Source organism: Trematomus bernacchii, unplaced genomic scaffold, assembly GCF_902827165.1.
Source record: "Trematomus bernacchii unplaced genomic scaffold, fTreBer1.1, whole genome shotgun sequence".
Lineage (NCBI taxonomy): Eukaryota > Metazoa > Chordata > Actinopteri > Perciformes > Nototheniidae > Trematomus > Trematomus bernacchii.
In genome coordinates, this window is record NW_022987714.1 from 3,004,530 (window position 1) to 3,021,850 (window position 17,321).

Sequence of the window (17,321 nt, forward strand, 5' to 3'; positions counted from 1 at the left end):
CGGTGCAGATGATGACATTATTGCTGGCATGTCTTTGACAGAGCATCCATGCAAATCAGCGATGTCAAATGTGTATTAATGGTTTGAGGCTTCCATGATTTCAAACCCTCCCACACACACACACACACACACACACACACACACACACACACACACACACACACACACACACACACACACACACACACACACACACACACACACACACACACACACACACACACACACACACACACACACACACACACACACACACATAATGGAAGCTCTGCCAGTAACAGACTAATCTCCTTTACTACTCGGCCACTCCCTTTCTGTCATGTATTTGTGCTAAGACTGGGATAAACCTCGAGCAATAGCATCACCATGTGTGTCCTGCTCTTTTGCTTTAACTTTTGCTCATTTTTGTTGATTCTGAAAGTGCACTATTGTACCTTGAGACTACATTTACCAGAGCAGGGACAGAGGAAGAATATGCTGTCAGAAAATTAAATATCTAGCTGCTTCCAACCATTTCATCATGTTTGTTTTCCATCAACAGGTCTGTTGTGACAGTTTGTGTTAGCATTTTAAGCATTTTAAACCTTGTGAAAAATGTTTGCTTTAATGGGAAATAAAAGGACATTTCGAAATGAAATAAGCATCAAAGGTTGGATTTGAACTAAGGCCAGTTCAGGTACAGTGCTGTAGCTTACTGAGCCATCAGGATGCCCCAACATCATCTTATCATTCAGTATTTGTCTCAGAGTAAATCTGTGTTGTCTAGGTCATGGAGCTGTTCAATATGCCTTCACTCTCTGATTTATTGGCAACCGCCCTGATCGAACACTGTGTGCATTTACTCGCTGCAGTGTATCCCTATGTCAGCATTTATTTTTAAGGCTGCATTATACTGTGCGCTCTGCTGGTCAGTGGACTGGTTGACCTCAGTGTTGAAGCCTCAGGCTGTATGTGTCACAGCTTCTGATGTCTTGTGCTTCACTTCCACTCAGGCAGCTCTATTAAAAGGTCCTAGAACCAGTGCTTGTATCACTTGCCTTATCCGCTCTGTGGAAATTGAAGGTATATCCTCACTGTCTTGTCTGTTAACAATCATGGAAGAATACTCTAATTCAGTCCTTTGATCAAATACAGACATGTACAGTATGTGTTTTGCTTAATTAATGTGAAAGAAACAAGCAAATTATTTGATTTTGTGTTTATACTAAACTTTATAACGGTTTGATCGGTTGCTTGGGGAGCCTGTTAGGTCAGCGGCCAACAATATTTCTGGAATGAGTAAGTCAATATTTCCAAATTAGTCAAGCACACACTGAACTCAAGCATAGAGCATAAAAAACACAACACTCATATCTTGAACTCTAGAGAACACAAATACGTATAGTAAAGGCCAACTATCAATAAACACCACCACAGATATGTCAATTCAATTGGATTCATTTAACCTGACCATTCTGTCATATCACTCTGCTGACAGCCCTACCAACACAAACACAGGACCCCCTTGAATGGTTTTGTTTGCCTTTTAAATAATGTGTTATAAATCGTCAATTCCTTAACAAAAACAAGATATGACATTTGTCTGAACTATTGATAAACTGGTCATTTTCATAATTCTCAACAGACTAGTATCGAGGTTGCTGATAATCTGTTCCTCAATTTTGGAACAACTGACACAATCATTTATGAGAAACCCACTTTGCTTTCTGGCCTGGCCACTGTTGCATTTACCACTCTGCTGGATATTGGCTCCCTCATTACATCCCCAGTAATGGAAGATGAGAGCAACAACCGATAAAATGTTTCCCTTGCATTACCGGTGTCAAACTTTCACTTTCATTTTAGGGCGTAGATTATTACATGTATTGTTTGTTTTTATGGCAAAGTGGAACTGGAGAAACCTGGATAAAGAGTTTACATCCAACAGTATCCTAGTTTCTGTCAGTGCTCCAGCTAACACATAAGAGTTTCTTGAAACCAGGAATTGTGTGACCTTATTTCCGAAACCATATTTACATATGCAAATGCATGACCAGGATACTGCAAAAATACAATGTTCTGCTGGTCTACATGTTACATGCTGTGAGATAATCAATGTCTCATTAAGTGAGCAAACCCACACATAGGCTCTTAAAACCTAAATTATTCTCGCTAAATAATAGGGGCCCTTTTTAACAATCCTCACCCACCAAGCAATACTTTCATTAAAATGAAAATTGGTCGTCTAGAACACCCCATCTTTCACAGCATGTCTCAATAATACTGCCTAGTGAATAGTGTGTACCACAATGAATGACATGTGAGGGGGCTAATTTTAGAGTATCTTCTCATGTTCAGTAAGAGCTTATACACTCCACTGTGAATTGCGCTTCGGAAAGGACTTGATTGTGAGCGAGGAGATTGTTGTGCTCATTACAGCAGTAAGCTTCTGCTGCTTAGTCTTTCATTGATGTAATGGGACGTAAGAATAAGTCAAGTCCACGCTGTGCACTGATATGCTAATGCTTAAAAGCACTGATGGAGCCTTTCTCACTGGCAGCGAGGCCTCTCAGCTTTTGGAGCCATTAATTTTGCAGAAGTGAACTAGAAAGAGGGAGTGAGAAAAGACAGAGTGGAAGAGAGAGAGAGAGGTAGAGCTGACTGCCCCCTAGAGAAAACAACACACACTGACAGCCATTTGAAAGATGTCAACAAAGGCTTCTCCCTTTCCGTCTACCTTATCCGTGAAGATAATGTAGACAGCCTGGCTGAGAAACAATGAAACATAATTGTTGTCACAACAGCAAACAGGCACATGCTTTCTTTTCTTTGGCTCGATGGAAAGAAAATACATCCAGTCATTAGATTTCCCTACAAAATATTGAGGGCCATTCTGTAATGCAGATGGGATATTGTGAAAGACTGATGCATTCCTGTAATGTGTTTTCCTTTTTAATAACACGTAATGGGCTACGATGACAGATTGTTGGAGCTGGTACATTTGAAAGCCAGCAGATTGGCTTGTATTGTCACAAACAAATCGTTATTTAGCTCCCCTGTGTGGATGAATCTCAGTGATGATGTCCCTGCTCTAGAAATACACGTAGTCATTCACTTAGAAGACATCCTCTCTGAAGCCACAGTGCATTCAAAGCACACAACGAAGTGCTCATTACGGAGCTCTGTAGGGTGAATTTGGGATAATGCTCATGCCTTTGTAGTTATATCCTTTTCCTGGATGTGTGTGTTCTGCCTCTCACTTTCTCACCTCCCCCCTCCCGCTCTCTTCATGTCTCCTTCAGGCTAGGGATGATATATTGAATGGATCCCAACCCGTCTCCTTTGATAAAGCCTGTGAGTTTGCAGGCATTCAGGCCCAGATCCAGTTTGGACCCCACGTGGAGCACAAACACAAGCCCGGATTTCTGGAGTAAGTTTTGAATTCTCGAAAATATGTCTTGACTCCAACATTCATAATAAGTCTTTACAGCGTGCTGAACTTTTACATGTTCACATCACAGCTGTGCATACACAGTGGTTATCTCCTGCTTCAGTACAGGCTGTTGCTTCAGGGATTTCCTCTAGTGGAAAGCTCAGGGGTGATGTCAGCTGTTACAACTGTTTTCTGATATGTAGGCAGTAGGGCAAGAATGACCTCATAGTAGAGGTATGTTAACAGAAAATAAAGGCCTGTAGCTCAAAAGAGTAACCATGTAAAAATGTATCTCCGTAGCCTGAAGGAGTTCCTACCTAAAGAGTACATCAAGCAGAGAGGGTCCGAGAAGAAAATATTCCAGGTATGTACATTACAAAAAAGAAAAGTGCTTAAAACTGTTTGCCGCCCCCTGTGAATAATAGTAATTGGTTTTCTGTTGAGGCATAAATTGAAAAAATCCCAAACTAGAAGACAATGTGACAGAAAACATGACATATGTAACACTCAGTCAATCAATGATGTGGAGGTGTAACTTCTTCTGTTTGTCCAGGAACACAATACCTGTGGAGAGATGACAGAGATTGAGGCTAAAGTGAAGTATGTGAAGCTCGCCAGGTCTCTGATGACATACGGAGTGTCCTTTTTCCTGGTGAAGGTAAGAACTAAAACCATTACACTTTACACCACTAAAGAGGGGAAATGAATGACTCACATTTACCAAAAAAATACCATTAAAGGATTAATACAACATGCATTTTATTCTCCTATTCTCATTACAATTGTATATGGTATGCTAACAAGTTAATTGCATTATATTTTAAAATGCTGCAAAATTGCCAAAAAGAAATAAGATAAATAAAGGGACAGAATCAGTCAAACCTATTTGGAATAGAAAACAAACGATAATGATGTACTGTTCAACTTCCTGGTTCAACTTTTACCTTAAAAATTGATAGATAAACTCTTGGCCTGTTTATAAGTGTGGTAATCTGGCTCACTTGCCTCTTTGTTCCAGCAAAGTGCTATATTTGGCACATATCTCAGTATTAACTAATAGTACCATTTCACCATAAGTGATACAAATGAAGGCCAAAGGTGTGAAAATGAAACCAACTAGTAATTATTAAGCAATATCAGTTTAATGATACATCAGGTAAGAGAAAACATGCACATGGTGCTTCTGTGCTAATGAGTCGCAGCTGTGATTAGAGTGCTGTTCTCATGTACACTGTGCTGTGAAACCGTTATTGAAGCCTGTTGAAAACACCACAATTCCCATTATCACAACACATCAGAAGCTCGGTGTGGAGGCTTGTGCGTTCAGCAGCACACTCAGTGCTTTAATTACTTGTGACAATACAAATTCTGTTCTGGTTTGGCGGACACACAAGTGGAATTGGAGTGCAGCATGTAAATGGGATGAGGTCGCACCAGTTGGTACTCTAAGAGCTCTCAGACAGCAGCCCATTTGGTTAGGAACTTGCCGGAGAGGGGAAAAAGAGGAAGTGTACAGTTGTCTGATGGGGTCCTAATGGATGATAAATGGAATGTTTGGCCCTGGAGTTAAAGCAGGCTGCAGAGTTCAGAGTATGTTTGTGCGTGCGTGTGTGTGTATGGAAGAGTGCGTGTGCATCAACATGTACCAGCGCTGTCTGTGTTCAATGAGGAGATGTAGTGATGGAGATTTCAAGACTCTGCTAAATAATTCACTCCAGCTGCACTCTGCTCTCGATGCTGGCAGAAAGCACAGACCTGGCTTTGAGGAGGCACATCTGAGAGTTTATTGTTACCTTCCTTTTCTCATCTGTCAATCTTTAATCACTGCAGGTTCTAGCTGGGCTAGCCTTCTATTGCTGTTCACTACACAGCAATTAAATACTGTACATGGGGGGGTGTGTGTGTGTGTGTGTGTGTGTGTGTGTGTGTGTGTGTGTGTGTGTGTGTGTGTGTGGTGTGTGTGTGTGTGTGTGTGTGTGTGTGTGTGTGTGTGTGTGTGTGTGTGTGTGTGTGTGTGTGTGTGTGTGTGTGTGTGTGTGTGTGTGTGTGTGTGTGTGTGTGTGTGTGTGTGTGTGTGTGTGTGTGTGTGTGTGTGTGTGTGTGTGTGTGTGTGTGTGTGTGTGTGTGTGTGTGTGTGTGTGTGGTGTGTGTGTGTGTGTGTGTGTGTGTGTGTGTGTGTGTGTGTGTGTGTGTGTGTGTGTGTGGCAGCCATTGCAGCCATGCACAATAAAAGCTTAATCTCCTATTATACAGTATTGTGAATTCTGTCCCGAGCAGATTTTCACCAACAATAATCAAGGTCAAACTATTTAAAATAATATAATTCCTCAGCTACCCACTTACGATTAGAAAATCAAACTTCCTGCTCTTATACTGTTTTGATTATTGTAAAACAATAGAAGTTTTTAATAGACCATTGTATGAAGATATCATGAACAGTGGGATAATGTTATCTGTCCTTGTGTTTAAGAGCCCTGAACCTGGAAGCTGATCTACTTATCGGCCTTTGTGCGCTAAAAAAGAAATGATATACAATAGCTGTGAGAATGCATGTATTTTTAACTCACCATCTCTACAAACCTCTAATTTCTGTGTCGTCCTCTGAACCCCTGGAGGGGAGCCAAGTGTGGGTTATGTCTCTGAAGTGAGCTGTAATAGATTTTCAGTGGGCAGAGAGAGAGGACACAGAGCTGTTGGAAGCACCATGCTGGTGTGCTGACAGTGACTAAACCCTGTGGAGACCCTGCTCAATAAAGCAGCCGTTGAACAAGGCCGTACTCTCCTGGGTCATTCCCCTCCTCCTCCTCCTCCATTCGGAGCCTTAAGCCACGAACGCAGCATGTGTAATACAGCAGCAACCAGCAGCAACTGTTTTACGTCCGCGCCTTGAATGAATCATCTGTGTAGGTGTTAAATAAAGGTGTAAATGTTGTCTGATATTTTGATCTATCTGACAGGAAAAGATGAAGGGTAAAAATAAGCTTGTCCCGCGGCTGCTGGGGATAACCAAAGAGTCAGTGATGCGAGTGGATGAGAAGACGAAGGATATGGTGCAGGATTGGCCTCTGACAACGGTCAAGAGATGGGCTGCCTCCCCCAAAAGCTTCACGCTGGTACGGTTTGACTCTCTACATCAAGTCTTCTAAATTAGTCCGATGATTCACTTCTAATGCGCATATTCAAATATTCTGTCCACATTGTTAATTACATGGCTCTCCATCACATTAACTATTCCCCCAGTTTTCATTTCCCAATACAAACAGCCTCCTCAAAATTGTTGAAAACTCATACTCCAATATTGAACATTTCCATCATGCAGAGTTTAACAATAGATGCCCTGGAAAGAATGTGCAGAATTTAAATGTATTATTTATTTGAAAGCTTTTTCAATCTTCCTTACCGACTGTTGGCAACCCTAATGTCTGTTTTCCTTAGCCAAAATGTATTTTACCTAATAATATTCACCCTTGCATTTCAGTAGAAGGCTTTGAAGTGAGCAGTCTTGAAATTCACTCAATTTAATTTTAAATCAGCTCTTTAGAGAGATGAGATGGGCCCTAGAAGCTTATTAGTTATTAAATGTTTTTGCGATGCCAGATATATGTTAGAATACTGTCCTGAATCTTTGCTGTTTTTCAACCAATACCACAGGATTTCGGAGAGTACCAGGAGAGTTACTACTCTGTGCAGACTACAGAGGGAGAGCAGATATCCCAACTTATCGCTGGATACATTGACATCATTCTTAAAAAGGCAAGTAACTAGAAATTGAATGTAGAAAACGTACACTACATATACTTCTCTATACATTCATTGTTAACTGTGATGTCTGTTTTTCTGCTTTCTACAGAAACAAAGTAAGGATCGTTTTGGCATAGAGGGAGATGAGGAAGCAACCATGCTGGAGGAATCAGTGTCCCCTAAGAAGTGAGTAGTGCTTGTGTATTATACTGTAGCAAAAATATTGACCATTCAGATTCAGCAAACACATTCTTGGTATTCTTCATTAATCGAAACCTCACTGTTTAATTATGCATGTAATTAAATTGCCGGCAGCCCAGCAAACTAACCCCAAGAGGGGTACTGTTAGAATTAAATACAAAAACAGCACTTTGAATTTAAAAAAAACATTAACACTGTTCCGATAATCCAGAATACAATTTGCTAAATTACTTCCTCGCATTATTTTAGTTTGTTCTAACCAAAACACAAACCCTGCCTCAGGGCGAGGACACACAATTATCATCTAATTACACAATAGAAAGCTGCATCACTCAGATGTTAAGATATCATGCAGGTTAAGATATCACCTCATTGGAAGATGTTTTATTCAATAATATTCATCTCCCAGTTGCATGTCGTCTCTGCTGATTTCTCCCATGAAGCTTAGTAACTGATGAAGATGAAGGTAACTGCTGATGGATCAGGGCTCTATCACACAGAGCTTGGAAATGTGTTGTCGTTGAAAATCCACACGCCTCTTAGTGAAACCACTATCTGGCAGAATGGGGCATCATATTCCTGCTGCTTATGGGCCAATTGACTCATCTTGTGGTTCTCAGCACAAAAACATAATTGCTGCCTCTCAAAACAAGCCATAATTAACCAATGGAGTCAGTAGCATCTGTTGAGCTGGGCAGCAAAACAGACTTTTTTTTTCTTGTACCATATTTTTTCAGACAATACCTACTCACCGTGAGAACAGTTGTTAGTGTGATCATTATTTTAATTATAATATTGTAATTTCCATGATTCAAATTAGTAACGGTTGCGCTGTCATATGGGACTACTATCTGCATACAAAGATGCACTCACTAGTAACACAAAGGAATACAGTCAACACTAGAACACCTTGACACCTACTGTAGATTGAATGTGTTTAATTATGAAGTTCAACATGCATGCACCTCTCTCTTTTTTTTTATATCAGGTCCACGATTTTGCAGCAGCAGTTTAATCGGGTGGGTCGTGTGGAGCATGGCTCAATAGCACTTCCAGGTATAATTAGGTCTGGGTCTATTGGCGGCCCTGACACCTTCAACATGGGAACCATGCCCTCTGCCCAGCAGCAAATCACCACAGGGCAGATGCACAGAGGACACATGCCCCCGCTGGTGAGTGAGAGCACTTACACCTTCATGCAAACATGGTGTCCTAGCTAAATGTCATAGTTCCTCTTTATCACCAGATTTTGAAATGAAATGGTAGCACCCAAACCTTTGATTCCGATCTGTGTCATTTGAAAAATGTGTGTAGACAAACATTTTTTAATGAGGAAATGATGCAGCAATGCTCAATCGAGTACGTTTTATATTATAATATCAGCATACTGTGTCAAGGTACATTATGAAACATCATGCAAATATGATCTGCACATTCGAAATAATGCTTGTTGTCCCTGCTGTCAACAATGAAGCACAATGAACAATACAAAGAGGCTGTGAGAGAGAAATACAAGGACATTTTCTCATATTCACACTAAACGCCCATCTGTCTCTGTTTATAGACATGAGATTGAAAGACACAATACATATTATGTATTTAAATTGCTTTTGTCATTTTCATGCTCTGTCTCTATTGTTTGTTGTTGTCAGAGTCTGGCCCAACAGGCCCTGATGGGGACCATAAACAGCAGTATGCAGGCTGTGCAGCAGGCTCAGACTGACCTGGGATATGTAGATAATCTGCCTCCACTGGGCCATGACTTGGTAAGTCTTCTCACTTATTAGGAAATATTTTAGAATAGCATGGATAGACACACTATTAGTCCACATCATTTACGGCAATTCCTTGAGTTTCAATATTCTGACACTCATGAATGTTCGCTTTCTGATATTGTAGCCTCTGGTTTAGCAAAGACAGATTGGATAGAATTAAGCATTTCCATCACATCAAAGTCCATCATATTTCTCAAATATAATTATAACACAGAACTGGCTGTAAATACGGAGGCTGTATTTAATGCTTGAGTGTTTCCAAAGCTGTAGGTGTTGTGCAGCACTAGTCCTTTAATCCTGTACGAGAAAGTTTATGTGAACTGAATATCACCCACTGTGATGAAAGCCAATCGCTCTGCTTTTCCTCCTCCACCAAAAGGCGTCCAGGGTTTGGGTTCAGAACAAAGTGGATGAATCCAAACATGAAATCCACTCTCAGGTTGATGCCATCACCGCTGGAACAGCATCTGTGGTCAATCTCACAGCAGGTGAGTGCCCAGGAGAATATTAAACAGCTTCAGCATTCATATATCTCTACACCAGAATGGGGGCTTATGAAGTCTGCGCTGGGCAAAGGAAATTGCTTTTTTATTGAAATATTGTCTTATTTTTACATTACTGCAAGCCCAAGGTGTGAATCAATAAAACTGATTCCTTTTTTTTTTTTTAGAGTTAAGCCCTCACTGATTATGAGCTTTTAAACAAAAGTGGTTTTCGATTATTTTCTCCTAATAGAAATGTCTACTGATAAATAAATGTGGAACTTTTTATCCTTAAGCTCATCTAACTTGTAATGTCTCTCTCTCTGCTCCTCTTGTTGCTTGGCACAATGCCCGTCAAGTTCCTGCTGGCTTTTTTGTGGGTTTTAATCTGACCTCACCATCTGTTTGGCTGCACTGGTTCCCTGCACTAGCTAATACAACGTTTTTCTTCTTCATGGCCACTTACTTCATCAACATGGATCTCAAATAGGCTCTGATTATGACATTGACACTGATATGTGTGTCTTTTACAGGTGAGCCTACAGAAACCGACTACACAGCGGTGGGCTGCGCCATCTCCACCATCTCGTCCAACCTCACTGAAATGTCCAAGGGTGTCAAGCTGCTTGCGGCATTAATGGATGATGAGGTGGGCAGTGGACATAAGCTCATGGGCGCTGCTAGGATGCTGGCAGGAGCTGTGTCAGATCTGCTCAGGTCTGTTGAGCCTGCAGCCGCTGAGGTGAGACGCCCACTGATTATTGTACTAACTTGGACTCCATCCTCCATTGAAATCATAGTAGCCACAAAGCCTCAAACAGTGTTTGACTGCATGTTGATTGTTTATCAGGGTCCCAGTGAAGATGAAGGTATTCTGGGATGATTTTTGATCCAGAAGTCTGTTTCAGATAAATCATGTAGGCCTGTGTGAGGACAGGCCAGGCTGGAGGAATAAGTGTGATGATGTCATTCTCCCACAGCCCAGACAGACAGTGCTGACTGCAGCAGGAAGCATCGGACAGGCCAGCGGAGACCTGCTCCGTCACATGGGGGAGGGCGAGACCGACGAGAAGTTCCAGGTTGGACACCACCCACTCACTGTTCCTATGACACTGCCGGCCAAACAGGAAGACACAAAGTCTCAGGCCCCCTTTAAAAATGTCAATACATACTGAAGTTATCACCTCAGACTCTACTATTAGACTTTCACGTTATGTGGATTTTATAACAAAGAAGGAACGTTTTTGGTACAACATTAAACTGTAGTGTCTCAAACAGCCATTTACACAAAGTTATCTGTAGCCCTAAATATCTACCTCATTCATGATTTTCTATTGAAATATATTTACCTGTCAAATACACATATTTTAGTTCCCAGATATCTTCTCATAGCCTCAACAACACATGGATACATAATGCTACACAATATTATTTTCTCCCAAAAACAATTCATAAACACTCTCTGCCTCTGGCTTATTATTATGTTATTGTCGCACCCAATTTCATTTTTTTATGCAGTTATCCAGTATTCACACTCACACAAATTGAGCTAAAACATTTACTCTCCTGGTCCCTTTTCTCACATGTGCACAGCTGTGTAGTGTTTTCGTGAATGACATTGATTAATATGTTGCAGGACACGCTGATGAATCTGGCCAAAGCAGTGGCCAATGCAGCTGCTATGTTGGTCCTGAAGGCCAAGAACGTGGCCCAGGTGGCCGAGGACACCATATTGCAGAACCGGGTGATCGCAGCGGCCACTCAGTGTGCCCTGTCCACCTCACAGCTGGTCGCCTGCACCAAGGTACTGATTTAAAATGGATCCTCTCAGTAGCCAAGTAGGTAAAGGACATACCAACATGCAGGAGATCATCCAAAAGGATATATGACCCTGACCATCGCAGCTTTTCACTAAAGTTTCCTATGGGGATGTGCAACATTGACCTAAAAAAACATGTCTTTGTGTCATATCTTGAAAAAATTGTGACTTTTTTAAATCAGAAGCTTTTAAATCACAATTATAAGTTATTACTGTATACTTGGTTGTATAAAACAAGAATTACCGCGATATAATCTTTCAAATGTCATACAACTTTTCTGATTCTCTGCTGATGACTGTGTGTGTGTTGCAGGTGGTGAGCCCAACAATAAGCTCCCCAGTGTGCCAGGAGCAGCTTGTGGAGGCCGGAAAGCTGGTGGACCGCTCAGTGGAAATTTGCGTGAAGGCGTGCCGTTCAGCCAGCGACGACGGCGAGCTGCTGAAGCAGGTCGGGGCCGCGGCCGGCGTGGTGAGCCAGGCCCTCAGCGACCTGCTGCAACACGTCCGACACTACGCCACCTGCGGAGAGCCCATCGGACGCTACGACCAGGCCACAGACACCATCATGAACGTCACAGAAAACATTTTCACTTCTATGGGTGACGCTGGTGAGGACAAAAATAAGTACTAGAGAACGTTGTGGGTGTCAGGAGTTAGTAATGCTTTCAATTGAAGTTGTTTAGTGTCTCTCAAGTTTCTGTTTACCCACAACAAGGACTGAACAGTAAAAAACTAATCAAGGTGATATTTAACAACTGCTTTCATTTTACCTGTTCATATTTGTTTTGACTACATATGAGGGCCTCAAATTGTTGTCTGTATTTTTGTTCATGTTAAGAGATCTAAAAGATCCTGTGGAAACATTGTCAAAGCTCAGGCTATTTGTTATGGTTCAGGCGATGAGGCTGAAGAATTTCCAAACCCTGCCAATTCTCAAGGGGTTGCTAAACATGTCATCCAAAACCACTACAGAGCTCTCAATCTGGTCTCAATCAGTATCAGCCCGGCTTTGAAACCTAAAAGGAAACATATGAATGGGCCATTTTTGGAAGGATAAACCTTTTACCTTCTATAAATATAAATATAAAGAGAGAGAAAAAAGGAAAATATGTTGCAGTAGATTCAGTGAGTATACTCCATTCTACTGATAGTGTATTAGTTGATTCTCAAGGCCATTAGATGTAGGTTGTAAAGCACCTCGATGTCTTGTCTTTCACAGACTCCTCTGAGTTATTTCCAGCTTGAGGTGGGTGTTTGGGAAACATAGCTTTTTATAGCGTATCTGTGGGGAGATGTTTCATGTATCTGAAAGACTTTGATTTGTGTAAAAGAAGATGACTCACTAGATACCTTCAGCTATACAAGTTCATAAAGGTGAAAACAATGGTGTGACTAAGCAAGGATACGACACTCACAGAAATGTAGTGATGCAATGGTTTGGGTGATAGGAAAATATAATATACGATGAGATGAAATTCATTTGTCTGCTGTCAGATGTTCTGTCATTCCGTGTTTTACTTAAAATATCTCTGGTTTGTTAGGCACAGTGTTCAACATTTCTGCACCAATTACATGAGATATGTTCATGTTTTATTCAAGTCACGAGATGAGTCAAAAATAGACATTTCCTTGGGTTACTTTATCCCTACAGTCTTAACTCATTATCCAGAAAATAAAATAAATAGACAAAAACAAGTCTGAAACTTAAACATCCCTTTCAAAAAGATGTGGCTGTCATAATGGATTCAAATATACGACAATGTGCACAACAAACAGTGCTCGTTGTACAGATGTACAGAGACTCCAAATCAGATTTCCCGCACAAACCTATTTTCAGCTGTAATATCGGTTTGCGTGGGGCATCTGCCTTTATGTGCTTACTTACTGTCTGTATGTGTGAACAGGTGAGATGGTGCGCCAGGCCAGGGTGTTAGCCCAGGCCACCTCTGACCTGGTCAATGCCATGAGATCTGACGCAGAGGCAGAAGTAGATGTCGACAACTCCAAGAAACTGCTGGCTGCAGCGAAACTGCTGGCCGATGCCACAGCTCGGATGGTGGAGGCAGCTAAGGTAAGAGCATAAGATGTTCAATGTCATGTCAATGTCATGTAACAAATATGATTTCTTATTTGGTCAAGCATTGAATTAGTATTGTTACGTTTTTATAAATACCTCAATTAAATACCCTTATCTTATTTGTTTCTGAGAATATGACATTACTTTAGTAATTAAGCACTTTATTCCAAATGAATACAACAGACTTAGATCATTTAACATCATTAGTCAGTTTGATCCACAGCTGGTAATTCTGTGAATATGATATGGTCTTCTTACATTTCTAACGTCAAACTGAATGAGTGCAAGATCAGCTGAACTTAATTTTATGGAATACACATTTTTGTATCACTGTATGCACTAACTAACAGTATCATTTCAATATAAATAAAGGGTACAGCATCAGCAGCTTTTAATAATCTGTTGGCACTGTCGAGCAGGACACTATCAATTTAAAATACCCAGGCAACTGAAACGCTGCCTATACGGCACATTAGATGTTTCTGATCTGTGACACATTAATCACCACATCACTGTCATTATCAAAGAGGAAGTGGGAATCTGGCACTGACTGTTTCCTTGGAAACTGCCAGCAAGGAGACAGAGCTAAATCCAGTATTTGCATCTATTGCACAACGAGTGTAACCACAGTTGTTAAACTTTCCTGGCTAAAGTCTGAATAGCTATTGTTATATACTGTATCTGTGTGTCACCGACATGTGTGTTTGTGTGTGTTTATGTGCTCTCAGGGGGCGGCTGCTTACCCAGAGAATGAGGATCAGCAGCAGAGGCTTAGAGAAGCAGCGGAGGGGCTCCGTGTAGCCACCAATGCTGCAGCTCAGAACGCGATAAAGAAAAAACTGGTCAATAGGCTGGAGGTGAGAAACTGGAGTCAACATGTTCTCATCTTTGTGTTGTTTGACCTTGAAAACACAACACTCCTCCTTGTTTCTCCCTTTCCCACATTTTTGGAAACCCTTTTAGAATAACATGGTAGTTGAATAACAAAGCAAAAGGAAACAAATGCCCGAAGGAGAATAATAAAATGCCTCAGCCGTCACTTGTAGAAATATGGCCCATTTAGTTTATGGGTCTGTGTTATTTCTCTTTTTACCTGTAGCAGTGAGCTATAAATCCCATTAGTTGTGTGAATAAGCCATCTGAGTGTAAAGATCTGCGTTTAGCCCTTGGTATCAGTTCAGCCCAATGACTACCCCCTCTTAGCTCCAGAGCGCACAATGTTCAATTTCCTAGGCACATAAAGTATGCATTACCTAGAGCTGGGATCAGCCTGCTATCAGCCTGCTATCAGTCCGCCTCCTTTCCTCAGATGGTCACAATAATGGTGTTTACGGTGGCCTCCATGAAGGAAATGAATCAGCCGTTTGAGATCAAAGTGTTATGAATCTGCAGGTGTGCTTGTAGCAATTCTCACTGTCACCCCTTAAAACCCAATTAATCTTACTTGTGTTATCCTGACACACTGTCATGCATCTGTTGTGCATATGTGCATGCTTTAACTAAAAAGTAAATAAAATACAGAGAGCCTGCTGAAACATAGGTAGAAATGTCCATTCCTACCTTTGTCCAATTCCAAACGCATTCTCAGTGTTGTTTACTCCTCTCTCAGTATAATGATATCATGTATCCTGGCTCTCTTTCATCCTCCTCGCCTCCTCGCCTCCTCATCCACTCAACAAGTAATGTCTTCTCCCTCTGTTTTCAGTCTTGTCATCACTTCAAAGCTAGTCTTGTGTCTATGCATTAATGTGAGCTTTGTGTTATTTATTTTTGTATGCTGTGCGTTGGTTTTGGAAACATACCAAGAGGAAAGCAATGCGGTTCATCCTATGAAATAAAGATTTAGCAATGCAATCACACCTATTTCTCTCTTTATACAAAATGGTGGTTTGTGACCCTTTTGATAAGAACAACACTGACTGAGTACAGAACATGACAGCATAATAACACATAAGACAGAGCAATAGGGACTCTCAGGTTCCACTCTCTTACTTTACTCATTGATTTCCATTTGTATCTTTTTAACAGATAGCTGCTAAGCAGGCAGCGGCCGCAGCTACTCAGACTATCGCAGCTGCCCAAAATGCTGCTGCTTCCAACAAAAACACAGCCTCACACCAACAGCTAGTGCACAGCTGCAAGGTATGATCATTTTCACTTTATACTGATGTATTAAAAAAGTTAACTTTGAAAAAACAACCGTATAGTGGATTTTTCTGGCTGCACTTTTTTTGTATGTAATCGTGATGTTGTGGATGTGAAGAATGTATTGTTGGTGTGTTTCATTGCAGGCAGTAGCAGATAACATTCCTCAGTTGGTGCAGGGAATGAGGAGCAGCCAGTCGCAGCCCGAGGAGCTCGGTGCCCAGCTCACCCTCATCATGGCCAGCCAGAGCTTCTTACAGGTGAGACCCTTCCCCAGGAAACAGTCAGCAACTATCAAACCCTCTGTCATCAGATACACACACATAAACTGCTCATTTAGTGCTCATGAATGTGGTGTTGTTCTTTTCTATCACCATTGCTCAGCCTGGGAGTAAGATGGTGACGTCTGCAAAGTCAGCAGTTCCCACAGTGGCCAACCAGGCTGCTGCTATGCAACTTGGGCAGTGTGCCAAAAACTTGGCTACCTGCCTGGCCGAGCTCAGGACGGCCACCCTGAAGGTATCTATATACTGTCAGAGATAGCAGGAGTCTTCTCACTGATGCAGGACATGTGTTGCCATCTCTTGTCTGTTGTAGAGCTTTACAACTCATTTACAGATAGCAGGCACAGCATATAGGCTGTCATCCTGTCTGCACTGCATAACAGACATGTAAGTAAAATGTATATTTGTGGGGTTTTTTTTAAGGCCCATGAAGCCTGTGGTCCACTGGAGATCGATTCAGCCCTCAAAACTGTACAGACACTGAAGAGCGAGCTTCAAGATGCAAAGATGTCCGTCATCGACAGCCAACTGAAACCTCTTCCTGGGGAGTCGGTCAGTACAACATCTGCTGGGAAGTTCTGTTGAAACATTATACTGTAGATATCCAACTGTAAGCATACTAACATGATTAGATCACAACTATGAATAACATGGTTTATTTGCGTGTTCTGTTGCTCAAACAGCTGGAGAAGTGTGCTCAGGATTTGGGAAGTACATCTAAGGCTGTGGGCTCCTCCATGGCCCAGCTGCTAACATGTGCTGCACAGGGCAATGAACATTACACAGGTAAGGGAAAGGAGATTTTGAAGTACAGTAACCACTAAGCTAAATCATGTACCTTTGTCTTGAGTAGTTACATTGAAAGAATGGAAATGATAAATCCTGACTGAATTTTTTAATAAAACATTTTGTTTATTTTTTTGTTTTCTAAACTGACGAGTGGGAGTGAAAGGATAAAGCAGGCATAAAAACATTATGAATCATTTATTTGTGCCATCATTATTGCTATAAACTGAACCCTTTGAATCCAGCATGGCTTGGCTGATTTGCCATCAATCTGGCCCAATTGTGAGTCTCACGGGACAAGAGATGAAGACAGATAGAGAAAAGCATTGCTAACAATGACTGCTCCCAGGCAGCACTTCATGCTGTGGCCCACAGGGCTGCTCGCTACTCATTAATCTTATTTTCACTAGATTTAACATTCCATCAGCAAATGGCTCCACTTGGCTGGCTAATGCAATTTGATGCAATTTGCTGCTTTTTCTTCTCGGCTCTGTGTATAATAAGTTAAGGGCACCTCCCATGTGGAGCCATATTTATTATATTAGCTCATTTATTTAAACAATGAGAGCATTTCAGTAACACAGTTTGTTCTCAGTGTG

General features: G+C 41.4%; 1 protein-coding gene across 1 annotated transcript in view; it reads left to right on the forward strand.

The window, feature by feature from the left end:
- tln2b (talin 2b) overlaps nt 1-17,321 on the forward strand; it is a 77,481-nt gene that overhangs the window by 35,953 nt on the left and 24,207 nt on the right. The window contains exons 7-26 of the mRNA XM_034141970.1: nt 3,282-3,409; nt 3,713-3,776; nt 3,966-4,070; nt 6,370-6,525; nt 7,064-7,165; nt 7,263-7,339; nt 8,343-8,526; nt 9,007-9,120; nt 9,509-9,617; nt 10,145-10,353; nt 10,592-10,690; nt 11,248-11,415; nt 11,744-12,038; nt 13,335-13,501; nt 14,236-14,364; nt 15,536-15,649; nt 15,799-15,912; nt 16,037-16,171; nt 16,360-16,488; nt 16,620-16,722. Coding sequence (XP_033997861.1) covers nt 3,282-3,409; nt 3,713-3,776; nt 3,966-4,070; nt 6,370-6,525; nt 7,064-7,165; nt 7,263-7,339; nt 8,343-8,526; nt 9,007-9,120; nt 9,509-9,617; nt 10,145-10,353; nt 10,592-10,690; nt 11,248-11,415; nt 11,744-12,038; nt 13,335-13,501; nt 14,236-14,364; nt 15,536-15,649; nt 15,799-15,912; nt 16,037-16,171; nt 16,360-16,488; nt 16,620-16,722 — 2,701 coding nt within the window. The remainder of the gene's footprint in view (nt 1-3,281; nt 3,410-3,712; nt 3,777-3,965; nt 4,071-6,369; nt 6,526-7,063; nt 7,166-7,262; nt 7,340-8,342; nt 8,527-9,006; nt 9,121-9,508; nt 9,618-10,144; nt 10,354-10,591; nt 10,691-11,247; nt 11,416-11,743; nt 12,039-13,334; nt 13,502-14,235; nt 14,365-15,535; nt 15,650-15,798; nt 15,913-16,036; nt 16,172-16,359; nt 16,489-16,619; nt 16,723-17,321) is intronic.